This window comes from Aulonocara stuartgranti (genome assembly GCF_965226115.1).
Source record: "Aulonocara stuartgranti genome assembly, chromosome: 11".
Taxonomy (NCBI): Eukaryota; Metazoa; Chordata; class Actinopteri; order Cichliformes; family Cichlidae; genus Aulonocara; species Aulonocara stuartgranti.
Genome location: NC_138947.1, coordinates 29547208 through 29574016, shown reverse-complemented (window position 1 = coordinate 29574016; position 26809 = coordinate 29547208). Strand labels below are relative to the sequence as shown.

The 26809-nt window shown below is 40.7% G+C and overlaps 2 protein-coding genes across 3 annotated transcripts in view; one reads left to right on the top strand and one right to left on the bottom strand.

Annotated features, from left to right (window-relative positions):
• dop1a (DOP1 leucine zipper like protein A) overlaps nt 1-3385 on the bottom strand; it is a 30832-nt gene extending 27447 nt beyond the window's left edge. For both annotated transcript variants that reach the window (XM_082551461.1, XM_082551462.1), the window contains exons 1-4: nt 3135-3385; nt 1332-1529; nt 977-1158; nt 717-887 (exon numbers count right to left, since the gene is read on the bottom strand). In XM_082551461.1, the coding sequence (XP_082407587.1) occupies nt 717-887; nt 977-1158; nt 1332-1469 (491 nt within the window). In that variant the 5' untranslated portion in view covers nt 1470-1529; nt 3135-3385. The remainder of the gene's footprint in view (nt 1-716; nt 888-976; nt 1159-1331; nt 1530-3134) is intronic.
• A 2796-nt stretch (nt 3386-6181) lies between these two features.
• On the top strand, nt 6182-26309 carry ube3d (ubiquitin protein ligase E3D). Its single transcript, XM_082550985.1, has 10 exons — nt 6182-6498; nt 9060-9271; nt 9784-9874; nt 12721-12943; nt 13329-13401; nt 13487-13565; nt 14526-14634; nt 15714-15880; nt 19142-19280; nt 25868-26309. Exons 1-10 carry the CDS (start codon nt 6410-6412, stop codon nt 25886-25888), a joined length of 1203 nt encoding a protein of 400 aa, XP_082407111.1. The 5' UTR covers nt 6182-6409; the 3' UTR covers nt 25889-26309.
• Nucleotides 26310-26809: the final 500 nt, after the last annotated feature.

The window sequence follows — 26809 nt, the reverse complement described above, 5'->3', positions numbered from 1 at the left end:
AGCCCCAGATCGTGGGGGATTATCAGTGGTCTTGTATGTCTTCCATTTTCTGATGATTGCTCCCACAGTTGATTTTTTCACACCAAGCTGCTTGCCTATTGTAGATTCACTCTTCCCAGTCTGGTGCAGGTCTACAATACTTTTCCTGGTGTCCTTCGAAAGCTCTTTGGTCTTGGCCATGGCGGAGTTTGGAGTCTGACTGTTTGAGGCTGTGGACAGGTGTCTTTTATACAGATGATGAGTTCAAACAGGTGCCATTCATACAGGTAACGAGTGGGGGACAGAAAAGCGTCTTACAGAAGACGTTACAGGTCTGTGAGAGCCAGAGATTTTCCTTGTTTGAGGTGACCAAATACTTATTTTCCACCCTGATTTACGAATAAATTCTTTACAAATCCTACCATGTGGATTCATGGATTTTTTTTTCACATTCTGTCTCTCACAGTTGAAGTGTACCTCTGGTGCAAATTACTGACCTCTGTCATCATTTTAAGTGGGGGAACTTGCACAATCGGTGGCTGACTAAATACTTTTTTGCCCCACTGTATATGCAGATTGAAATTTAACATATTTTCATATAGTTTGTCTAAAAGGTTCAACAAACACTCCATTATCAAAAAATTTAAGATTTCTGGCAGTTATTTCATGGTTTAGTTAAGGGCTACTGTGCACGTCACCATCATTCCAAGTGTTACTTTTTGTGTTCCTATTCTCACCTGTCATAGTACTCAGAGCCCTCCTCCAGACCAGGTAGGACCCCAGTCAATAGTCCCTGCAGGCCTGGCTTCAGGGTCTTTCCCAGGGGCAGGTAGTAGGTCTCATACAGCCCCAGTAGAACAGGCTTCACTGACATAGCAGCATTGGAAAGTAAAGGGAAAAGCCCAGCACTGTGGAGGGAAACGGCAGATGTTTATTGCTACCCACCTAAAAACCTTGTGACTATCTTGCTTTTTGAGATCTGACAGTGCAGTATTACCTATAAAGAAAAAGGTCTTTGGCCAGCCTCTTAGGTCCTATGATCTTGAAGATGACTTCATAGGTCTCCAAGGCCTTGCGGTGGACCCCGCTAGGTAGGGCAGGGTGGAGGCATTGGGCCAACCGTTTGCCTATTGTCAGCTTCTTAGGAACCACTTGGTATTTTGCATTATTCTGCAGAACCTGAGACAGGATTTGAAAACTGACAGCTGGAAGGCTTTTCCGTACAAATCATAGAACCAAAACAAGTGAAACTAAGGCCATTGTACAGACCTGTCTGCATTACTGTTACTTATACAGATGCAGTTAGGCAACAAAGCAATCTTTAGAAGAAGCTGAGCCTATAGAACTCTTACCTTATTGAGTTTGCCCAGTGCAGAGATGAGGTCTGCCCACTCACTGGAGTACTCAAAGTTCTTGAGGGCCTTGTCCACTGCTGCGCCATAATTCCTGTACTTGGAGTCACCGAGCAGCTCCAGTTCCTCTGCATTCATTCTCCTGGATGGTAATGTTATGCTAATGTAAAACACCAGCCACACATATGTACATCACACCTGCAATAAAAGAAAGACAACACGAATGGTGATATTAAGCCAAAGTGTTATCCTCTGCGTGCCTTATCATGAAACAAGAAGCCTGAGCCTGCAGTATCAATTAAATGTTCAGATAGCTCCAGAGTGGAGCTGGAGCCATTTTATCGAATCAGTCTGACATGAGTAGCCATTATCGTATTTACTCTTAGGAATGAAACACGGCAGCAGACACGGTGACCTTCCCACAAACATCTGCAGAGTTTAGAGAAGGAGATGACGCTGCTGCTGTGAGTCCTACAAGGCAATAGTTCAAGAAATCCTATTGTCTAAAAGGAATGGGGTTCCAATAAGCAGATTCCTGAGGCTGGTTAACAGGAGAGGGATGAGTCTGACTAGAAATTTATGAGTAACGGCCTAACCGTGAAATGGCCTTTTGTTTACACACAAGCAGCTGTCAGGTCTGCTCCCTGTGTTACAAAGCACTATACAGGCTGACAAACCACCATTAAATCCATAAATACTGTTAGACTGGGGAAAATTCCCTTCTCTTTATATGGCATTTTATACATAAAAATTCCTAAAAACCCTAATAACATTCAAAATGCATCGCAACATTAATAAGCGCATCCCCTCTTTCTTAGAATACACCAAAGCTGCTGATCACACTCTACTTAAATTTGGATATGAATGCATCTGACGCACACATTCATCATATAACTAATCTGAATAGTTTGGAAAAAATGTAAAACAACAATGTCGTCAGTATACACATTTATACATATGCTGACAAAGCTGTATACACTAATAACACTGCAATATGCCAATACCTGCGCAATAATACTCATCTTCTGAGTGACATCCTGTGTTTTTTCCTCTGAAATTTGTAGTGTAGCAGCTAAAAGTGACAAGTGGAATCAGTGGGAGAAACTGATGTTAGACAAGTCACATATTACATGTGTACTATATGGCTATCTGCACTTGTTTATTTACATCTATAGTGGGTTTAAAGCCACAGACTTTTTCTAGACCAGGCCCTCTTGTCTTGTTAGAGGAGGGATCGTGACACAAGTAGCAATATAGGCGTATCGGTGAGCCTTCCTCCACAATGCGGTCATTACTAATTAATGTTATTAATCACACCTGTGTTTCTTCTGACGTCACGTCAAAATGCCCTCCGTAAAAAAACGAACCAAGTATAGCCGTTTTTCTCCACCTAGGAGAAGCAAACTTTCACTTGGGCTGAGGTGGCTGTGTAGTTTAAATTTCAGGGAAATGTAAAGTTACGATAAGGAGCTAGCTCTGAAACCTGGCAGCTGTGCTCTCAGACTTCAGTACAGCTTTCAGCAATGAAAACAACAACAACACCCCCACAGTGGAGCAGTACCTCTCTCCTGTGCGATGGTTGCTGCTACCAAAGTATGACAACGTAATGCTACCTGAATAACTACCCTTTTACACACGGAATATTCCCGAAACATTATAACTAACCCCAGTACCGTTACTGCCTGTTACAGTAACATTCCTGCTTGCAGCCACAACGTCATTAGCCAGGTGAGGTTATTTCAGCCAGCGCAGGTCGTGTGACACTTTATAACGTTGAAATTGAAGAACACATAAGAAGCTTACCTTTGTAGGGCACTGACAAACGACTGTCATTCATTCGTGTATCCCGTTAAACGAGGAAAACCCAGCTGACAGCATCAATAATGAGTCGAAAGCTAGCTAATGTTGGTAGCAGGTTGTTTTAAATGATGGGCCCGGCTACTGTATCAGCCGTTCATGCGAACAACAAATCAGACCCGTTGACAAGATGGCTTTGGAAGCAGACAATAGGCAATTATATTCTACATATTCTTTTTTTTTCTCTTAGGGTTGCTGTGTGAATATAACAGCGGCGAGCGCATCGGTGAGCTCCCAGAGCCACAGATACAAAGCTAAACGACTGACAGTTCCCAGACTGCACTGCAGATTAGCTGTACGTCCAACCCAGGGCGTCCAACTGCTCTTCCGCATGGACATCTTCCGCCTCTCGGCTCTGTGGAGTCACCAGCCGTCACGACGAAAAATCCAGGAAGTATGCAAGCTTTGTTTTCAAATTAAAAGCGTAGTATTGTATCATTTGAACAAAGTATATGGCATTTGTGCATGTAGAGTACACACAACTTACGTTGACTTCCAAACAGCTCCTTAGAGCACATTTTCTCCCTCTAATAACTGTACACAAACATTTCCACTAGTGCAAGTTTAAAAATGGAGGGAAAATATTTATAATTCACACTATACCACGTCTCCAAATTTAGATTTTGCTCATTAATTCATATTGATACAATGAATTGGGCAGTGGCAGTGTTGCGTGAATAGAAAGATAAGAAATGTAAAATAAATAAAAATAGAAATAATAAAAGTTTCATTTCAATTAAATGAAATACAAAGTTTGGTGAAGAAGAGTACAGGCAGGGTAGAGTGGGTTCAGGTGAGTGTCAGAGGTGATTTGTGACAGAGCTGGAGGCACTAAAGCTGAAAATACTAGGATTTTCCTTGGGAGAGTGACCAGGATGGACAAGATTAGAAATGAGTACAGTTTGGGGTAATAGAATAGAATAGAATAATCCTTTAATTGTCCCACAAGGGGAAATTTGGTTGTAACAGCAGCAGAATAAAAGCATATATACAAACAGAACAGGACGCAGAACAGAAACATACATTCAATTCAATTCAATTCAATTTTATTTATATAGCGCCAAATCACAACAAAAGTCGCCTCAAGGCGCTTCATAGATACAGAGAAAAACCCAACAATCATATGACCCCCTATGAGCAAGCACTTTGGCGACAGTGGGAAGGAAAAACTCCCTTTTAACAGGAAGAAACCTCCGGCAGAACCAGGCTCAGGGAGGGGCGGCCATCTGCTGCGACCGGTTGGGGTGAGAGAAGGAAGACAGGATAAAGACATGCTGTGGAAGAGAGACAGAGGTTAATAACAGATATGATTCAATGCAGAGAGGTCTATTAATACATAGTGAGTGAGAAAGGTGACTGGAAAGGAAAAACTCAATGCATCATGGGAATCCCCCGGCAGCCTACATCTATTGCAGCATAACAAAGGGAGGATTCAGGGTCACCTGGTCCAGCCCTAACTATATGCTTTAGAAAAAAGGAAAGTTTTAAGCCTAATCTTAAAAGTAGAGATAGTGTCTGTCTCCCGAATCCAAACTGGAAGCTGGTTCCACAGAAGAGGGGCCTGAAAACTGAAGGCTCTCCCTCCCATTCTACTTTTAAATACTCTAGGAACAACAAGTAGGCCTGCAGAGCAAGAGCGGAGCGCTCTAATAGGGTGATATGGTACTACAAGGTCATTAAGATAAGATGGGGCCTGATTATTTAAGACCTTGTATGTGAGGAGCAGGATTTTGAATTCAATTCTGGATTTAACAGGAAGCCAATGAAGGGAAGCCAAAACAGGAGAAATATGCTCTCTCTTTCTAGTCCCTGTCAGGACTCTTGCTGCAGCATTTTGGATTAGCTGAAGGCTTTTCAGTGAGTTTTTTGGACATCCTGATAATAATGAATTACAGTAGTCCAGCCTGGAAGTAATAAATGCATGAACTAGTTTTTCAGCGTCACTCTGAGACAGGATATTTCTAATTTTAGAGATGTTGCGCAAATGGAAGAAAGCAGTCTTACATATTTGTTTAATATGTGCGTTGAAGGACATGTCCTGGTCAAAAATGACTCCAAGGTTCCTCACAGCGTTACTGGAGGCCAAGGTAATGCCATCCAGAGTAAGAATCTGATTAGATACCATATTTCTAAGATTTTCAGGGCCAAGTACAATAACCTCAGTTTTATCTGAATTAAGAAGCAGAAAGTTAGCGGCCATCCAGGTCTTTATGTCTTTAAGACATTCCTGCAGTTTAACTAATTGGTGTGTGTTATCTGGCTTCATGGACAGATAGAGCTGGGTGTCATCTGCATAGCAGTGAAAATGTATGCTATGTCTTCTAATGATGCTGCCTAAGGGAAGCATGTATAATGTAAACAGAATTGGTCCTAGCACTGAACCCTGTGGAACTCCATAATTAACCTCAGTGTGTGAAGAGGACTCTCCATTTACATGCACGAATTGGAGTCTATTAGATAGATATGATACAAACCACTGCAGTGCAGTACCTGTAATACCTACAGCATGTTCTAATCGCTCTAATAGGATATTATGATCAACAGTATCGAACGCTGCACTGAGGTCTAGCAGGACAAGCACAGAGATGAGTCCACTGTCAGAGGCCATAAGAAGATCATTTGTAACCTTCACTAAAGCTGTTTCTGTGCTGTGCTGAGCTCTGAAACCTGACTGAAACTCTTCAAACACTGCAGTATACTTACATAGTAAGTATACTGCACAAAGGCTGCTGAAGATGGAACGTCTAGGCAGGAAGAAAGGGGGAAGACCTCAGAGGAGGTTCATGAATGTAGTGAGAGGACTAGGGTGAGAGGGAGGCAGATGATCTACTGTGGCTGCCGAAAAATAAAAAGAATTAGACAGAATCTTTAAACATCATCTCCTAATCATACAGCTGATAATTTACCCTAAAACCCAAAGACTACACGAAAAAAGGTGTTCATTATGGGCGTGGTGTTTTAAAAACGCTTAACCTTTATTTTGAAATCTTTACAGGATGTTGTTCCTGCCTTGTCACTCTATTGCTCTTGGTTTTACGTACTCGTGGTGCCGTCACGCCGCGGATAAACATAAAACCCTGTACATTCAGTTTGGTAAATCAGGCAGATAGGGTTTTGTGTTTACTCTGCTTTGGATTCTGTGTTTCTGATTAGCGTCACCCAGCCACGCTCGTGTTTCGATAAGCGTGTCATCTCTTCTGGATTCCTCCTAAACAAAGCGAATGGCAAACGAGGTGCCAGCCAAGACACATGGAGTTGGAGTCTTCTTGGAGCTGAGGAGAAGGCTTCAGAGTGGACTGCTTATTGTGGGGTAAGTATGTAGCAGATATCGTAAGTACCAAGTAGTCAGAAATGCATGTTTCTTTGGCAAGTACAAGCAAGCCTAGCTAACATTAGCTAACTTAGGTGATGCTACAGCTTCACCATAGCACCGAGAGCAGGCAGGCTAAATGCAATTCAGTGTTTCAGCGAGATACGCTAACGTTTACTAATGTTTGAATTTGAAATTAATACAAAGAACAAGAACTTTAAAAGAAACGATCGTAGAAAGTAGCAAATTGTACTGTGAAACGCCGTTTTAAAGTAAGTGCTTAAAGTAACTCACCCGTGTAAGATAGTGTTTTGAAAATGAATTAACTTTATTGTTGTTGTCTAGACTAAAACCCTATGAATGCGTGGTTAGAAATGTGGCTTGAAGTCTAACACTTTGAATAACCAGTGAAACTGAAAAAGTGCTGTAACAAATCCGTGTGTTACATTACAGTTACATTGCAATAGAGTACCTTCTATAGAAGGTACTCTATTCTATAGAAGGTACTCTATTCTATAGAAGGTACTCTATTCTATAGAAGGTACTCTATTATACCTTCTATAGAAGGTACTCTATTGCAGTTTTCTATAGTTCTCTAATTCATAATCTTATTTAAGTAAAACTGCAAACATTTTAGTATCAAAATATAGTTAATTGTATTATGTATTATTGAATCATAATCCATCCATCCATTAATGTTTTAGTTAGATGGGCTGAATGAGTTTAATTGCCTATATAATGTTGGGTAGTGTTATCTAGAATAATCCATTATCATTTCTTCCATTCTCTTAGCTGTTTGTCTGGCCTAGAGTTGTACAGACACTGGAGTCCGTCTGAGCAGTCCTAGCACGAGAGGCAGGGTACACCTGGACAGGAGTGTCCAGGGTGTAGCAGACAGTTAACCTAAGTAGCATGTTTTTGGACTAATGGAAAAAGCCAGAGTGCCTTGATAGAGCCAACATAGGGAGTGAGATAACATGCAACCTGTACACAGATGCCCCAGCCAACCAGGAGGTTCGATCCTGTGAGGCAACAGTGTACCACTGTGCTGCCATATGTATATACTAAAGCTTTCAGATTAGCGATTCAGGGTAACAAGTATAACATTTAAAGTTACTGTGGAGTACAAATAGATGACAGTGTAATATAGAAATACTTAAAGCACAAATACACTGAAGTTTTAATATATTATATTTAATGAGTGATAGCGTCAAATTCCACCACTGGTGTTATACACACAGAATAGAATTTAAAAAAAAAAAGAATATTATTATTATTATTATTATTATTATTATTATTATTCATAAATCAAACAATAAAATTATATGCTGCTTAAAACACAGAAAAAGCAAATAAAAAAATTACAATAAAATAATTAAAAATTAAAACCAACTGTCATACTATGGCCAGTGAAAAGAGGTGAGTATTAAGAAGTGGTGTTTCTTACCTTGAGGTGGTATACACCTGAGTATATACTACAAAAGCCACTAGATGGGGCTAATGAGATTTGAAATTCAGCAACAAGAGCCCTAGTCCTTTGCTGTCTTTCATAGTATTCAAATAATGGTTGACAGGCTGTTCAATTGTGTGGTTTTACATATAACTACATTATGTAGCACTGTACAGACCTGTGATCAGTAACAGCAGAGCTACCCTCTCTCCAGTGTTTGCCTCTAAAGAAAAAAAGTCCATAAAATGGTTGTATATCCATGTGACTCAGGAAATGCTCAGGCTTTTGACTTTGAACTGTTTTTATTGGTGTTTATTACTGCAGTAGTGTTCATAGTAATAGCTCCTAACTGTGCCACTTCATATATAATTCTCATCATTTAACGTACCTGATTTCTGTTGTGCAACAAAGGCTCGCTCATTTCTCACTGAGTGAGGCTAATTCTGAGTCCATATGTTTTGAACAAGGGAAAAAGATTAATTTATGCTGGATTGTGTGAAGTTTATGGGTTGTTTTATGTACACATTATGTGACAAGAACAGAAAGTACAAAAGGAGTCAGCCTTTGGAGTTTTTCTTTCATTCAAAAAAAAAAAAGACAAATGGTGCTCCAAAAGATGATTTGGCCTCCCTCCTGAAGAAAGATCACCAGAATTATTTTTTTTTCTTTTTGTTGCGGTATGCGGTGACCATAAATACAAGGAAAATGTATTATAGTACATGACTTAATGAAAGTATTGTTTTGATTACTTTGACTTTTAAAAATGTCAGAATAAGTGAAGAAAGCCTGTTATATTATCAACAGCCCCAAATCCCAAATAGTTATCATTTTTACTTGGAAAATGAATTTTTCAAAGTTGCTAACTAATTATGGTAATATGGGCTATAGATGTGATTGGTCACAGCAGATGGCCGCCTTTCCCTGAGTCCGGTTCTCTCAGAGGTTTCTTGGTAAAAAGGAGTTTTTCCTTCCCACTGTCACCACATGCTTTCTCAAAGGAGGTTGTTTGATTGTGTTGTCTGTCTGTTATTGTAGGGTCTTTACCTTAAAACCTCTACAGGAGTCCAAACAGTTTGTGTTTATTTACACTTACAAACCATCTGCTCTTCAGGAAAGATGTGGCCCAGACGCCTGCAGATGTGGCCATAACAAGTGGAGATTCATCCCTCCACATCCGCACTCCCAGAGGGGTGCTGTACCTGACTCTGCCAGCAGGAGTCACCTTCGAGCAGGGATCCTGCATTCCGACACCTGCGGGAGAATCGTGTGGAGAAGAGCTTCATTTCAGACTGCGCATCAGCGTGGAACGAAGCATGGATGAAGGTAATGCCCAGGGAGACCTCCCTCTGAGTAGCTGCGCTCCTACGTGCCAAGACAAGAACAAAGTCTTTTGGTAGCTATTTAGAGCCTTGCTGTCTATTCTGATTTAATTGGGCTGAGTCACTTGGTCATCTGAGAGAGTGAAGGTGTAAATTTTCCTCTCAGGATCCTTAGCAGCACACAGGCAGCTAATCATCAGCCCAGGAAAGCTCCCTTTAAGTGGTTTGAACGGACTCATCTAAAGCAAACCCCAAAGCCGTTTCATAATATCCCCAAACTCCCATCTTTTGGCGTTCTGTTTGTTTTTGCCATTGTAACAGAAATTTACAGCCAAGCCCCATCAGTGACAGTCCAATCAAACTCGGATTGATCGCCCGCTCTCTATCCAGCCACCTTCACCACCCAGTGTTTCATCGATTTTTGTGCCAAGTCGTAGAAGGTTACCACCCTCTCACCAAATCTGCCTCATTTGTTTGTTTGTTTTTTGCCTTTCGTTCCCCACCCACTTCCCACAGATTCTTCTGTCAGCATGATGAAGATGCTCCGGGCAAAAAAGGCTTATTGTTTCTACTGCCAAGGCTGCATGACAAGGCTGCTCGAGGACAGGTGAGGAGAAGACGGGACGAGGAAGGGCACTGGTGGAAATGGGTTTTTATTTACTCCCTCCTGTGTAGGAAGAGGAGTGATTCTTTATTGATGGCGTGACCCAGCTGTAGGAGTGATAGTCGGAGAGAGAGGGGAAAAATTGATGGATGGGAGTAGGGCTGCCACAAACGATTATTTTGATAGTCGACTAGTCACCGATTATTTTTGCGATTAGTCGACTAATCAGATCATCATCCATTAGACGTAAAACTACAGCTTATTGCACCAGCAGCATCTGCTCTTATATAACTATCATTAGCTTACAGCTTTAAGTGTTTAAGGTCTGTGCTAACTAAAAATAAAGACAAGATGATAGTTTATTAAATTTTAATGAAATTTGCAGATTGTTTCGGTGAAGTTTAATAAACTCCTTGCTATCTAAAATATAACAGGACACTGGAGTATATTCTGGAGCATCTCACACTTCTGATAATCAGCTGTCTGCTTGACGTTTATTCAGCTGTGTAAAAACTATAACTTTAATCTCAGACAAACTGATTTACTCAGGAACAAATAAAACACTAAAAAAAAAGCCAAACAATAACATTTTAAGTTATCTAAGTGACTCATATATATTTAACCTGAGTAGCAAAAGACGGCGGTGGGTTTGAAAACGATTTGCGGGGAGTCCGGTGTTCTCACGGCGCTAGTGAGCCTAGCCCCCGGCTCGCTAACGAGCTAGTGGGTAACAGATGTCTCCGAAAACGTCGGAGCGCTTTTGAAAATATGTGGTGTCCTGATAAACTGAGCAGATATTTGAGGTTTACACAGCTACATTCTCGCCTGAAAATATGTTAAACGTTTATTTTGTGACCCAGAAAGAATAATAAGAGTAACATTAAAACTAACTAGCTGCCGCCATTGTTGGAAACTGCGCTGGGCCGCGCTATGAATTCTGGGACACAGCTGCTTCTTCTTCTTCTTCTTCTTCGGGGTTTAACGGTAGCTGACATCCTTGTACATGCAATGCTGCCATCTTCTGTTTCAGTCCGTTATTACACTCTTAAATCCTGCCACTTATTCCTGCGTCTTTTGTGATCGTACAAAGTTTCAAACGACGCGTCGACTATTAAATCAGTCGTCGACGATTTTGATAGTCGACGTAATCGTGACTAGTCGACAAATCGTGGCAGCCCTAGATGGGAGCCTCTGCGGAGAGCACAGCTGACAGCTTGACTGGGTTAGAGTTATAGAGTCTGTGTGATGTAAAGGTCTGTGCTAGCCATTAAAAACACAATTGTGTTTCTTACCTTGAGGTGGTTCGACTGGACAGCGGTATTGTTCTTATTGCCTTGTAGCTTTCTCTGGTCAGCAATGTGACATGCTGAAAATTGCAATAGCTGCATTATGGAGACCCTTGCCCTCAGGCTATGTTTCTCAGCTGTAACTCACTAAAAGTTGGCAAAAACATATATATATACTTTTTTTCTCTTTTTTTGCAACAAGATGTCAGCAAAGGTTGAAACATCAGGGGAAGAACTCAGTGCAAAATGAAAAGTTATAATTTCCACAGCATTATGGCTCATTGTGCTTTGTAACAAAATGTTCTATTTTATATGTCTGCTCTCAGGTATTAATGGCTGGACTTGCCACATAAAAGACTTCTGTGTAATAAAACTGGGCTGGAATAAAATAAAGAGTAGTATCTTGTAGCTTTAGGTGTTTAGGGTGCATAGCGTCTCTGCTGGCTTCAGTCTTTTTCCAGTTGCAGTTGCCAGGTGTTTTTATTTATTAAAAAAAAAAACAAACAAACAGAAAAACAAAAGTTCTGGGTCCTGCCACTCCAGCACCCAACAGCAATTTACAAGTTAGTGGACAGTGGAAAAAGGAAAAGGGCGAGGTAAACACCACTCATCCAATGAGCTGTAATGTGTGCTCAATTTACTGTAAATGTTGCTTACAATCATTGTCATTTATTTACCCCAGTTGGAAAACTCTGTAGTTACAAAATGAAGCCATCTGGTTACTGGAGTCAGGGGGTGTGTGACAGGTGGAGCACATTGCTCTCCGCGAGGCTACACATCACTTAATTCGAGTCACTCAACTGCATCTTTCTGCTGTGATTGTGATGTTTGTGCCTTTTGGATTATTGTGCTGGAATTATGTGACTAATATTATGACTTGCTGTCCCAAGAAGTTTGGGCTTAAATTTGGTTTGTGAAATTGTGTTTTTATGTTGTTGTTTTTTTGTCTGTTATTAATTAGCCATTATTTATTTGTGCATTAAACCCCTACAGTTTACCATGCTTTAGCTGCTAACTTGGCATGCCACCCTTTCCAAATATGGCCAAACCAACATTAATATTATAATATGCAGAGTCCAAAGCCAGTGTTTGATTGTTAGTAACTGGTGTAGTTCCAGTTTTTTACAACTAAAGGCCAAATATTTCCTCCTTTTGAGCCATTTCCATGGCTCAAGCTTGTCCTCTTGCCACCCTGTGGGATCTGGAGACTTTGGAACCTGGGTCAGCTCTTTCGGGTCTTTGTCATATTCCTTGAGCTGCCACTGGAAGATGCTGCTACAACCAGGAAGTGCCTGTGCTCTGAGGAAGGATATTGACTACATTTAAGAAACTCCTGGGAAAAAAAAATGTAGTTGGATGACCTATCATCATCATTTTTTTTTTTTTTTTAGCTAATTATACTCTTCTGTATTTTGATTTTTTGCCAGCTCTCTGGGATCTCTGTGCTTATTGAGAGATAACGCCTCTCACTAAGACAAGAACCAATTAGCACCGTGTTTAAATATTGCTGAACAATAAACACTGTAATTGCTTTTTTTTCTTATTATTTTTCCTCTTTTTCAGAGTGTTTAAGCGAGTTCTTCCTCTCCCTAATGGTAACTGGAACGCCATCGTGGATGACTGGTGTTGTCACCCAGACCCGTTTGCTAACAAGAAACTGTTACCCCGAGCAGAAGATTGTTTAATGGGCGATTCCTTTGTGCTGTTAGCCCGTGATGGCAGCTGTGAGCAGACTCTGACTGAGGAAGTGAGTCCTGTTGGCACACAGGACAGCCAAGATCCAAAGGTGAGGGACGTGCAACAGAAATGGCTCCTGTTTATGCAATTAGTACAAAAAGATTTCAGTAGATTTTCCATCCATTCATCTATCCATCCAGACACTCTCTTCTTAGACCAAGCAAAATCAGACTGTGCAGATGAAGATTGATCCCCCTCTTCGTCCATTAGTCATTCTCCACACAACCCGCTCAACACAGGCACAACTGCATGACTAAAGCTGAGAGACAAAGTGCAGGAAAAACAATCGGGCTGCTGTAATTCTCTCTCTGTGTCACATCCTTTTCTGTCTTCCAACCTAGCTATAGCAGCTACTAAATTTTAAAACTGCTGAGTTATAGGTGGCTGCTTTGTGGTGATCCGTTTCTGGATGTCTCTATCTATGGTGTGCACAGAAACCTTGCCGCAGACTGGCCCTCATCTCCTGTGCGAGCTGTTCGTCAGTGCTCGGAGAGGCCGTCGCACCAGGTAGGGGATGATTGTTGCAAGTTTTTATAAATAAACAGCATTTCAACAAGCATGTGCGAGCCCTCTCCCGTGTGGTGTCTTCCAGAAACGCTGAAGCTGTACGTCACACAGGTGGTGGTGGAGCCTGCTGTGGGAGACAGAAAGCCAGAAGCTTCACTGAACAGGCAGGTTTTTGTTTTGTTTTTTTTATCCTTTCAAATCCATACGAGGTACTGTCGGTGCCAAAGATTCTGTTCGCATGCACATGTCGACTGAACACGTGACAGAACATTTGTTGATGCCAGTGCAACTTTACTTCTGAGCTTCCTTTCATTTTATCCACGTTGTTGTGAATCTTGTGTCGGTGCGTTCTTTGGCTACGTTATTGCAATTGCCACCCTGAAGGCACTGTCTTTGTTATTGTCCCATGCTGTATAAAACTGAACTAGTGTTTAAAGCATGAAAAATGTTTGCAGTGCAGTGTGGATGTGAATTCTTGGCACAAATGGAACCTCATATTCCACAGATGACAAGAAGGCATCTGTTGCTTTTAAATTACACTATTTTATAGAAAATAATCCCTTTTTTTTTTTTTTTTTTCATTTCAGGTTATTTGGTGGGGGGGGGTCGAGTCACACAAGCTCTAGTCAGGCTTTACTTTCTCTATAGTTTCATCATTATGACTGCTGTTGGATATTTTTAGCCCTTCACAATAAAATCAGTACGATGACTATAAATCAGTTCAGGTCCATTTGTATGTTTTTCTCAAGTATCTGACACACCGCTGATTGGATTTTACTGGGTCTTGGGGGTGAATGAGGCATATCAGCACTGTGTTCAGGCTTCTTCAAAAATGATTGCAGTCTAGGTCTGAATTAAACACTTTAATAACCATATCTCCCACTGCACCAGTCTGAATAATTCAAAAATCTGCACATAAGCGTTTCTCGTCTACGGCCTCATCATTTGATTAACCGGCTCATAAAAACCAACTTTTACCAGACATATTTTATTTTTGTTTTTTTGTTTGTTTTTGTAAACTTTGATCAGGCAGAATCATCTCCTAAGATAGTGTTTGCTCCAATCTGTTGCCTTTTCAGGACAGAATATGTAAAGTGAATGAACATCGTGTCTCTCTTGGACAGATCTCTGTTTGTGGAGAGGACGGTAGCTGTTAGGTTGCTGGAGCTGTCAAACTCATTGAGCACCTACCACTTCTCTGTCCAGACTCCCGATGGAAAAGCCTTCCTGTTGGTAAGAACCACCCAGCATAATCAGAAAAATAAATGACTTCTAAATACAAATCAAGTACTCTATTATTTAAGAAACGGAAAAAGATTGACTGTGATTGTGTCGTGTGTAGCATTCCCCCGGTGCGTCCAACAGAGTGAGTGAGTAAATTTTAGATAAAAATGCTTGGTTATATAAGGTTTTTGGGGTTATTTATTTATTTTTGTGAATGAGGATTATAGTAGAAAACACAGAATACTCAAGTTGAGTAGTAAGGTGCTATAATCAGTTTATTGTCTTGCCCAAGGATGCATTTTGCTCTTCTCCAACAATGCACTGTTCTGTCTTTGTAATATTCTTCTAGTTTTTGGAATAATATCTGTTGTGCTATCATTTTGTTCCTAATCCATTGTAAGAAAATCGTGGCGGACAGACTCCTTATGCTAGTAAATTTCTTGTCATAGCTTCTAATAGTCTTGTTTGGTGGAAATGAGTGCAGCTGGTTCCAGATCAGGCATCATGTCAGTGGAAAATGTGTATCTGACATGTGAACAGGTTTATTCATAAAATTGTGTTTTTGTTTTCTCAGTTTTACCTGATGTTGGAGTTGAAACATTTTCACAGTAAAAATGTCCAAAAACTATTCCAGTGTTCTGGTTGTGTTCTTGGCAGATATTAAACAGCAGCACATTAAAACTCATCAGTAAAACTCAGGATGGCAGTAACAGTATAATTAATCTTGTGTGAAACTGGGCTGAAAAGGAGCATATTCCAAATGAGAAAAAAATGATTGGAAAAATCAACGTTTCCACCTCTGTTCTCCCATTATTACACATCAGTATGAGGAATCATATTGCAGTAGTAACCCTTGATTTACACTGAACTTAGAGAATAGAACTTAAACCTGTGTTATCCTACAGAATAAAGAAATATTTTCATCTTTCATGTTGAATCAGCTGTACCAGAATAGACCATTTTATTTCTGAAAATCAAACTAATGAATGTATATCATCTCTCTGCTTTGTGATGTGTGACTCCTCACCCACATATCACATATACCCATATGTCTCAAGTGTTAAGTGACCTGTCTGCTCCTCCTGCAGCTCTGGCTCTTGAACAGCGACTCCATCATAGCATCAGTCCCGGAGACACGTGTCGGGACTGAGAGGTCCAATGGCTCCCCTGCTCTTCACAGTCCATCACCCAGAGCTACGAGAGCCCTGAAACTCCTCTACATAGCCTGCTCTGACACGGGCATCCAGCAGAGAGAGTAAGAGAGGACACTTAACATATCCCCCCCCCTTCCCCTTCAATCTTTGTTTTCCTCCTCCTAATCTTATCCTTTCATCTCTCTTGCGCACCTTCTCAATCACCATCTCTCTTGGCTCACTGTGAGGGATGAAAGCCTACTTTGTTGGTGAACAGACTCTAGGTGTTAATAGAACACGTTGCTCTAAGGGTCCCTGCTCGGATATAATTGTCTGTTATCCTGCGAATGAGCTTCCCATCAAAGCTGCCTCAAAGTTGTCAGCAGCATGTTTGTTGCACGCATAAGGGGTTGTTATGTTGTTTTGACTGTATTGAGGCTCTGTGTGCCTTGCTGTGATGCATTAGAGAAGTGTAGGTGGATGTGCTGCATGTGGTTCTCCATGCTCAGTACAGCAGCACCCCACTGGAAGAGCCTTCCACCCTCATTATTTTCAACAGAATCAGAGCTCAGCAGTTTTTTCCCCCCCCCCCCACCCTCCTCTTTCTTCCCTTTTTCATTCCCGCTGCCGGGGAAGAGTGAAAGCAGAACAGAACAGGTTTTGTTGTTTCATCCGTTTTGACAAGTTATGATGGAGAAACGATAATTAGAGACAACACTAACCCAAAGGAGAAATAAGGCTGGTCTTCTCAGCCATAGTAGTAAGAGTTAAGAGGAATACTGTAATGTACTGTTAAGCTGAGTGATGCATGGGTACAGAGAGTTGATTCCTCTTACACAAGCTATGAATGCATCTTCAGGGGAAGTGAGAGACTAGGACATACTTTCAAAACAATCTGCTCCTTTCTTTATTGTGCTGTACTTTGTCCACCTCGAGTTTACCCAATAACTCCTACAAATAAATAACACTCTCTCAAACAGCCCATGTAAGCACTCCTCAATAGAAATATTAGTGATTCACTTTATTTAAAAAAACAAAAGAAAAACAAAGCAAGTGTTGGAGGCTGAGGCACAAACACAGCTAACCTTTCACAAGAAGAGTGGTGTGGTTAAGTCTAGACAACGTCCTGATTGTTTTGTTTTAGGAAAAGATCACGGTTTCAGTTAAAAATACACCCTTTCATAACATTGCAGTCATGTTGGAGAGCTCACGCTTTGTCAGCACAATTTATATTTACTCACTCACAGTCTTAAAATGGCGCTTAACTTTAAGACCTAATTATAGGTAGCAATCATAGACTGTAAATAAAAGATCAACACTGCCACTGTGACATCACTAAGTGGTTTATAGACTTCCATTTTGAAGCCTCCATTTTGACTGCTGCTGTCTTTGTTTCTTTGAAGCAAAACTTAACCATATCCTGAGAAAAGGGTAGAAGAGGGGAGTAAACAAGAAAGCAAGTTTCTTCAGTGATATCAGTAAGCATACACATGCCGACAGGAAGTCCATATCCGAGAGAAAGAGTTGTGAGCTAGAGAGGCTTCATCCTAGACCAGTAGGTACATCAGCTAAGAGTTGAATTCCTACATTCTGAGACACCCAAAAATGTGGAGTTGTAAGTCACGTATGCTTTTACAGATTCAGGCAGGGACCATCATACTGCTTAGCTATGTTAGTGTGGTGAGCACGGCAAATTTGCCGCCATTTTTCACTTAATGTCACTAAACTCTGTACATTTAGGATATAACACAAGTGAAACTGGTAATTAATACGACAGTTTACCTCGCTTAGAGTTGTCACAGATGGGGAAATAGTTATTACTCACAGTTTTTACTCACTTTTGGCAGATGCCTCAAGTGGCCATTTGAGGACATGGCGATTTTCAATTCAATTCAGTTTTATTTATATAGCGCCAAAGAAACCTCGATACTTACTGCTGATCCATCAGTTTCTCATTTTTATGCTTATTAAGTGGCTTGTGCACCATATTAATTACAAAAAATAAGGTAACAAAAGTGACAAGGCGTTTCATTGTGTCACACACGTACTCCTTTTTTATTGACATGTTGTTTATGTAACATGGCTTCAGCAGATACCAGATATTACAGGAACCCATCACAAATAAAGATTATTTTAAAAAGGATCTTTTTTGTTGTGGCAAACTTGCCAAGAAATAGGCTAAACAAGATATTTTGTTCTTAAAGTAAACATGTCACAACCCTCTGGTTGTGAAACTACTATTTATCATAGTGAAACTGTATCTGAACAGTTTTAAACATGCTTTATTTTTGACTGCAGTCACCTATTGGGCAACATCAGCCCAGCCAGTTTGGGTCTGTCTTTATTTTTCTTTTTTCCCTTTTCAATTGTTCTGTGTTTAATCCTGCCGTGAACTCCACGTCTTCTTAGAGAATAAGCTTCACGTTGGTGGGCTGCTTTTTAGAATTTTACCCATTTCTGCAATTTGAATTTTTGAAGTTTAGCGAAGCTAAATGCCAGTGTGACTCACACTTCCATCCCCCCCACATAATTTACCATTCACCCTTCATCACTCATCTCTGACATTTTTAAATTAAATGTTATGCCTGGGGAGCTGAAGTCCCGGGATGACGGCCCTCTTATTCAGGATACAGCTGGTTACAGTTGAGTGCAGCCAGTGGTTGCAGTACGCGTTGTTAAAACTGCCAATAATTGGCTAGAGAATCAGTGAGCCAGTGCCTAAGTGGATTAGGCTTGTCACTAATGGCAGTTATTTGATTATAAATTGAGTGAAAGTCGCAGGCACCATCACTGTCCCGGTACAATAGAGAAACAGGAGGTCTAATAGATGTGGAAAGTGAGTCTAATGAAAAACACACATGCACAACTTGTTCATAATGTCTAATCAACTCCTACAAAGCGTTATGATGTTGGCTGGTTGGGGTTCAGTACAGCCACAGTTGCCTTTTTTTTTTTTTTTGACTGTCTTTCATCTTAAGTACAACTGCCAAAACTTTGAGGAGACTTTACCCTTTCAGAAACTGCACAGACGGCTAAATGTCACCCAAACAAACTGGATCAGCACCTCACGCTGACAGACCATCAATCTTGGTTCTCTCAATCACTCTTCCTCTTCTCTCTTCAGCCCTTCCCCTTTCTTTTTGTCCTTGTCTTGAACACACACTTCATCAGCCTCACAGACACATATAGCGACACGCGCTCACACAGGTTATAAATCCATGTGTTTGGATATGTGGTTATCAGTTTACAGTTTAAAACTAGTCAATTAAAATGGCAGGACGACCACTTCAACTTGAGATTTACGGTAGCTTTTCTGGACTTCATTTTGGTCGTAAAATGCTAAGGCAGTCACAATAAATCATTGCTTCTCTCTGTGTTTTCAGCACTGTAACTAGTTGGGAGGTCAGTGTCATAGGACATCCTGTGGTGCTGCCACTAAAGGTGTGTGAGGAGCTGCTGCAAGTGATGGATGACAGCAACTCAACACTTCCCGCGTCGATGCGTTGCATGAGGTCCTATGAGGTGAGACGTTTACCATGTATTGTAAAGCCATATTCATTGGTTGCTTATCTTTATTACATAAGCAAAGAGAGAGGGAACTTCATGTACCTTTTAGCTTTCTACCTTTTGTAAAAAGCTGTATTAGCAGCACCACAGGCTTTGTTTTAGTTGACAGCGCTTGCTTACTGCTCCCCCTTTTTCCATACAGCGCCTTGTTTCTCCATTATTCAGTAGTGCTTGACAGTGTTTTTATCCCGCCTTAATTAATTTCATGATTCAGAGCTTTCAGTTAACAGCCTCGCTTTAGGGATTATGTGGGTCAAATGTAAGACTTTTCTTTTGTCAGCCTTATTTCAGCTCCTATACACCTGTAATTGTGCAAAATGTGTATATTTAGCCCGAGTTGCCAAGGAAAGCCATGCGACTAGAAAACGGGAGGCGTTAACTTTGCTGACAAGTCTATTCTCTCTGAGGCTTTAAACAGTGATGGGGTAATTAGTGCCATTATCCTCCACTTACTTCTCAGAAAGTTTGGGACTCCTACCTCTTAAACAAGTCTGCTAAAAATTACAAAGGCTAGATTTGAGCCTCAAAATCCACATTCTAAATCTCATTCTGATGCTTGGTTTGAGCTTGAGCAGATTACTGTGACTATAAGCATATATGCCTCAATGCCAGAATGCTTTGATTGGCTGAATAAATATTTTCATTAGCAGTTGAACAGGTGTACCTAAGAAAGTGAACGTCTTTATATTCCATTTATTTCTAACACAGCCTGATAATTAAGATGAGACCCAGATAAGGTAAGGTTTAAAGAAATAATCATCAAAGTCATCAATGACCAACTGATTTGTGACTTGGAGAACCAGTGGAGAACTGAAGAACTGAGTATAAGCACTGATGAAGATATAATTAGGAACTTGTAATTTCACACACTCAAATCTCTGCTTATTGCCTACGTGATAGGTTGTGGTATTTCAGCGCTACTTTAAGATAAGCTAATAGACTTGGGAATTTACAAGTGGATGTTTACACTTTTTTTTTCTTCCCCTAGCTCAGGAAATGGAAATGCCATGGCAAAGGACCAGATCGCTCTCTGGCCCTGTCCATGTAAACCACATTAAATTCCCATCATCCACATATAAAACAATCCGCTCAGCACTTATCCCTTTGTGGCTGATACATGGGCACTACTGGAACCCAGACGCTGGGTTTGTAGGTACCCCACACTCTGTTATGTCAGTTACCAGCCTCCTTTGCTACTACTAATATGTTCTCTAGTTGCTTTCCTCAAATGAAGATTAGTTTAAACTGCTACCTGTCCACTTCTCCTCACTAGCTACCAAACTTTATAGTGATTCCACAAGCTCTGCTCTTCAATTTTGTGCTAGTCTCTTATGGCATATGCCATAATAAGGATATCCCCTTAAGGCATAAGGAAGCCCACTCTTTTGTTCTCTTTGATGGCTGCTGTTTGTCCCAGGCTCCCTAATGAAATGCGCTGGGAGGGAAATCTTAAGACTCTGCTATATTATTTTGACTAAGATCTGAATTTGACTCGTCTGCTTTCATTCCTCACGCATAAAAACTGAAGTCCACCAGTTTACATCAACACTAACATAATGATAAACTTAGATGAAGCCTCTTTTCCTTCTTCCTTCTTATGAGGGTAGTGGTCTTTAAAGCTTAAACATTCCTCACTATGGAATTGCCGTCTCGCCACAATCCTTAAGGGTGAGACACTAATAAAAGGTCAGCTCTGTCTCTCACCCCCCCGGGTGCGCGCGCGCACACACACACACACACACATATTGTGGTACAATAATGAGCAGTATTTTTGCTTTCTCTGGTAACAACATGACAGCGGCGGGTGGAGCGGAGGGAAATTGGGCCCTGTTGAAATGGAGAAGGTTGCAGAGAGAGCGACCCAGACAAGAGACACAGTATCTGTCTGGTGGTGGAAGCGGTTGTAACAGTAAAGAGAGTGTGATAAATTGACACACTCAAACATTTCCTGATAGTAGGAGCCTCTTGTGCTGCAGGCGGCAGAGTACGGGAAGGTAATGTGATCATAGGGTTATCTAGAATTACCGGAGACTGTCTGAGAAGAGTATGTGAGACTCACTGTTTGAAAACACAACAGAGTATCAAAGCATGTAGTGTGGCATCCACCAATGATCTGAAGAATTATTTCTGCTGCTTAGACTGTTGAGTGAGTAAAAGGCTTACTGTTATAGTTATAGTAACATACACTTGGCAAATGGAGGGTCACTGGTTCAATTCCAGCCAGATATGGTATTGCATATGTGGACCTACCTGCTATGACAGACAAAAGTAGATTTTGACTATATTTAAAGTAAATTAAATAAAGTGAATTTTGTGTTGTGTTCATGATCTTGGTCAGTATATGTAATGGCTACTTTTCAGGTAATATATTACAAAACCATATAATATGTAGTGTCTGTAATGTTGTTTCCAGTGCAGCTGTGTTCCGTTCATGGCATGGCTTTAATCGTAACAGCAACATCTTGAAGCAGAGATGTAGTTTGTACTGGGTCTTTTATTTTGAAAATTGACCAGATTCTCTCTTGTCCCGTCCCTGTGTCTGACTTCCTGCTGTTACTTATGTAAATGAAAGTCTGTAGTCATTTGAAAAATGGATATTTCACAAGCCTTTAGGTAGCTCTGAGAAAAACTAAGTCTACTTTTGCTCCGTCTACTCTTTATATAGAAAGTAAGAGGATAAGCAAGCCTATAAAGGCAGAAGTTTTGGCAGTTTACTGGTCTGAAGCATGCATGTCCTACGAAGATGGGTGCATTGTGTTAAGTGTGTTAACAGAATGCCAGTATTTCCAAAGGAGTAGACTTCCCAGCAAATTCACCCCCAAGTTGTACAATACTCAGAGAAATTGCAACAAACCCAAAGATTTACATCTCAGACTCTACAGGCCACAGTGAGCATGTTAAATATTAAAGTTCATGACAGAACAATTAGAAAACGACTGAACAAGTACGGCATGTTTGCAAGAGTTTCAAGGAGTAAGTCCCTTGTCTATAAAAAGAATATGGTAGCATGGGTTGGATTTAGAAAGTTGCAAGACTTCTGGAACAGTGTCTAATGGACAGATGACATGGAGTATAATTACCTTAAACTGAACACCAGCATAGCAGCACAAGAACCTCCTGTTAAGCTGTTAAGCACAGTGGTGGAGTGGTGATGTCTTTTGAGCTTGTTGTGCAGCCACGTGATCTGCACTCAGTGAAGCACTCACTTAGTTAACCATGAACTCTATACCAAAGTATTCCACGTTAGGTCGTCTGTCCTGACAGCTAAAGCTTGGCTGTAATTAGGTCATGCAGCAGCAAATCTACAACAGAACCTCTGAAAAAGAAAAGAATGAAGGGGTCGCAGTCACCAAGTCAAAGTCCAGACCTTAACCTGACTGAAATGCTGTGATGGACTAAAGTAATGTTGTAAAGAAGAATGGACCAAAATTACTCCCCAATGATTGATAAAATCAAGACTGATAAAGTCATACAGAAAACCATCACTGCAAGTTAATAGTGCTAAATGTTGGTTTTACAAGTTACTGACTCATAGCATGTACTTACATTTGTGTGACTATAGGAAATAATAATGGCTCTTAAAACTCAATGTATTCACTCATGCTGAGCTTAGGAGCTAATAAAAGACCTTTTCAGCAAGTCATAGTTGTACAAGTACAGGTAACTACTGAATATACTGTGGGAGTACACATGCTGGATCTTTGGAATGACTTATCACGACGCTTAATTGAAACTTCATTAAAGTTAGTAGTCATTCTTTCATGTGTCGTGCCTACATTTAACTTCTCAGCAGATTACTAACTTTTACCTACACTGGCTTCCATTTACTGAGCTCACTTTCAAAGTTCTGATATTGTGCATGTTGGCTCACTGTCACCCTGTCAAGGCTGACTGGGACACTTGAATAGAACTGAGCCATTGTTAATGTGATTAGTGACAGCACTTCTTGTGATATGACAAGTGAAAATGTTCGCTGTGAAAAAGCTTTTTACAGGGCCATTGTCATTAATTACACCTTTGTTTTTTTTTCTGTGATGATGCCAAAATCTGTGCCATGAAAAAAGAAACGTTCTTTACAGACTGAAAAGACAATGTTCAATCGGATTAAAACAAGTCAGGCCTACATTTAACATATATGAATGAGTAGCAACCACAACAGCCTCTTATCACTACCACAGCATTGTTTGCAGCTAACTGTGTTGAATCAGTTGTGTTTCTAGATCTGAGTTTCTTTGTTTAATTTCAGTCAGTGTGACCAGATCAAAGTCTGCACCGTAGCTGTGCCCATTATTATGCTACATGTGGAATGTGTGGACTGCTGGGTTCCCCGCCTTGCGTCCCTGGGCCTGCCAGCGTAATGGGGTGTAAAGTAGATCGAGCTCGGAGTGTCACTCTTGAGCCTGCAAACAGACAACGCCTCCCTCCTCCCCCTCTGCTTCATTAATCTCCCTCTCACACACACTGAGATGGCATGTAGCTCAGACAGAAAAGTGATCCAGTGTTGAACAATGGAGAAGCGGGAAGATCCATCGATCGTGCAGTGTTTCTGCAGTCCACATGCCATCACATCAGGAACACAGCTGCACACTTTGAAAGAAATGACTTCATCCGAGTTGCACGCGTAGTGATTCATTGAACAGGGAATTAATTAACACACGGGGGGTGTGACCCTGTTCTCAGTTAAATGTTTACATCACTGGACTCTGTTCTAAACATGAAGATATGAATAAAGTTGATTATATGTTGGTTACCTCCAAACTTTATTGGAGACCTAATAGATGAGACTCTAAAGAAGTGCTTTGTCTTATACTTCCTCACATGCCCCCCCCCCCCCCCCCCAGTTTTTCTTTTTTTTAATGAAATCCCTTAGTTCTCTAGTAACTCATGAATGGCATTTTCTATGACAGGTTAAGAGTATCCTGTATTCGGGCTAGTAATAACTTGATAGCAGCTATAATCTGAAGCGATAAAGAAAAACACATCATTATTATTTATTTATCAGTTTTAACTGCTGGGAACTCGCTGTGTTTCTTTCATCACCTTCTACTCTTCCAGACCTCTTTCAGTTCTTCACAGGCAAAGACATGTCCTCAGTGCTGCTGGCCAAGTTTGGAGTGTTATGATAGTAGAGCTCTGGCACCAAGAATCAAAGAGCGTGTTTACTCGAGTGACTTCCTTAAACCAGGCTCCTGTCATTGTCTCACTACCTTTAATACCCACACTTTAACTGTAAAAGCCGCTGAACTAAAGAGCTGTCGTGTAGAGATGAAAACTAAAACTAGAAAAGGTGGTCTCTCACCACAGCTAGGTGTATTACTCTGAAGGATTTGCTGTGCGATGATGTATAAAATCTGAATTCTGATAGATCAAAAACACCCTTAAGTATATTAATGAGGCAGATCTGCTGTCAGCATCCCAAAAGACTTTGGAGAAGCTTTTTGTTTTTCAAATTCCAATAATTCTAATAATAAAAATTTAAATTCTAACAATATAGACAAGTGACTTTAAAAGGGGGAAGAAAAAGTCAAATCTATTTACCTCGACTTGGTTACCAGGTTTTCAACCCACTTCATAGTTGATGCCAAAGATGAATAACAACAAGCTGTGGGCCAGAAAACTGGTAATGCTGGCAGCTTACCTTTGTTATCTATATGTGAGCAATCATTGAGTCCCTCAGACTGAATTTGACGCATGTGGTAGGTTTGTTTTCTTCATGTGGGTTGCATATTTCAGGGTTCCTATTATGTGTGGAGTCTTTCTGAAAGATGTGTTATTTTCTCAAATAGTAAATGAGGAATCTCACAGATTAATAAAAGTTAATGTACGTGTTTTGTCCAAGCAGGGGAAACATTTAAGCATTTAATTTAATGTTGCAGAAGGGAAGAAACCTGCAGCTTTTTCTTTAAACGTTCTGAAAACCAGTGGTTTTAATCAGCTTCTCACACTGAGGGATGGCGCCCTTCCAATCACAAGTCTGTCTCTGCTTCGTCTCCTTTTTCTTGGACTTAGCAGCAGCAGCTCACCTCTCGTTGCCATTTCTTATCATTTGTATGAATTACCACTGATGCGCTTGAGCAGTGAGCAGACATTGGCACAGGGACGGAGAAGACAGGGCCTTGAGTGAGGCAAATGCCCTCATCTATCATCCCAATATAGAGCCCTCAGTGGAGCACAACCATTGTCTGCAGCAGGCACACACCCAGGAATAGCAGATGGAGGGAGGATGGGGCGAGCTGATTTGTTTTCTGGGCTTTGTTTATCTGAATGTGTGTTTTTGAAGTTGATTAAATCTCTACCACCTGTGTTTTTTGTTTTTTTGCTGTTTGAAGACAGTAATTGCAGATAATGTGCTCCTGAGCTGATCAGTGGACTGTAGAGATTGAGTACATCTGTGGTTTGGCCAACAACAGAAAAAGAAAACTGTACACTTGCCCATTGCAAACTGGAATTTGACCAAATGCTGAAGTTCCATTTATTTTTCCATGTTGTGAGTTTCTGCATAGATTTTCACTCTTTACTAAACTTGTGCTTGTCATTTCTAGGTGGCGTACTTAAGGCTGTGAGATCGCAGGTCAGAAGGCTAGGTGGTCAGGACTCCCACTCATCACTCTTGGTTACATATTTCAAGAACTACTGGGAACAGCCAGGATTACATGTGCCGTTTCTTTAAGTTAACATCCCCCCAGTGCACTGAGAGAATGGGAATGGAATTTACTGCAGGAGGGGGAGAAGTGCACCAAGCAGGCTGTAGCTTGTTAAGCACGTCAAGTTGTGGATTGCGGTTGCTTCTGTCAGAATATTTTAGTGTGTCATCACCTGCACTTAGATTCATGTTGAAACAGGATGATGGCACACTACATTTGTAGTTCCAATGATCTTGAAATGTATCACAATGGTACAAAAGCCTGTGTATATGTGTTGGGTTTGTTTGTTTTTTTTGACAATTCTTAGCAAAGAACCTGAATAAACATTTGCCTAAAAGAATCACCTCTCTTTTTTTGTCTTACCTCCCTGAGATGACTGCTGGTTGATATGTGGGACATTGTTCTTCAGTTGGCTCTTGATGAAGGCTTATTATGGGAACACTTCAGCCCCAGGGCACAGCAGCACATCTTCCACTTGAGAGTAATTACAGCTCATGGAGCTAGGTGATTTTTTTTTTTTTTTTTTTTTTTTTTTGTCTTGTTGTGGGTTTGTTTGGGAGTGTGTACCAGTTATTGATAGTATTTATATAATGTGCGTAATATGAGGAATTATTGTCAAAAAGGATGTTTATACTTTGAAAGTGGTCCTTTTCGTTTGAAATAATTGCTCTACTTCCAGATGGATGGAAATTCATGCAGACGGTCAGGATTTCCAACAGAGAAATCTTTGGTGGTCCCACAGATGGTGTGATGTTTATAGCTTTGACAAAAATGTTTTACTATCACAAGGATTACCATGTAGCCTAGACATGTGTTAGTTATGTCCATCATTTTGGTTTA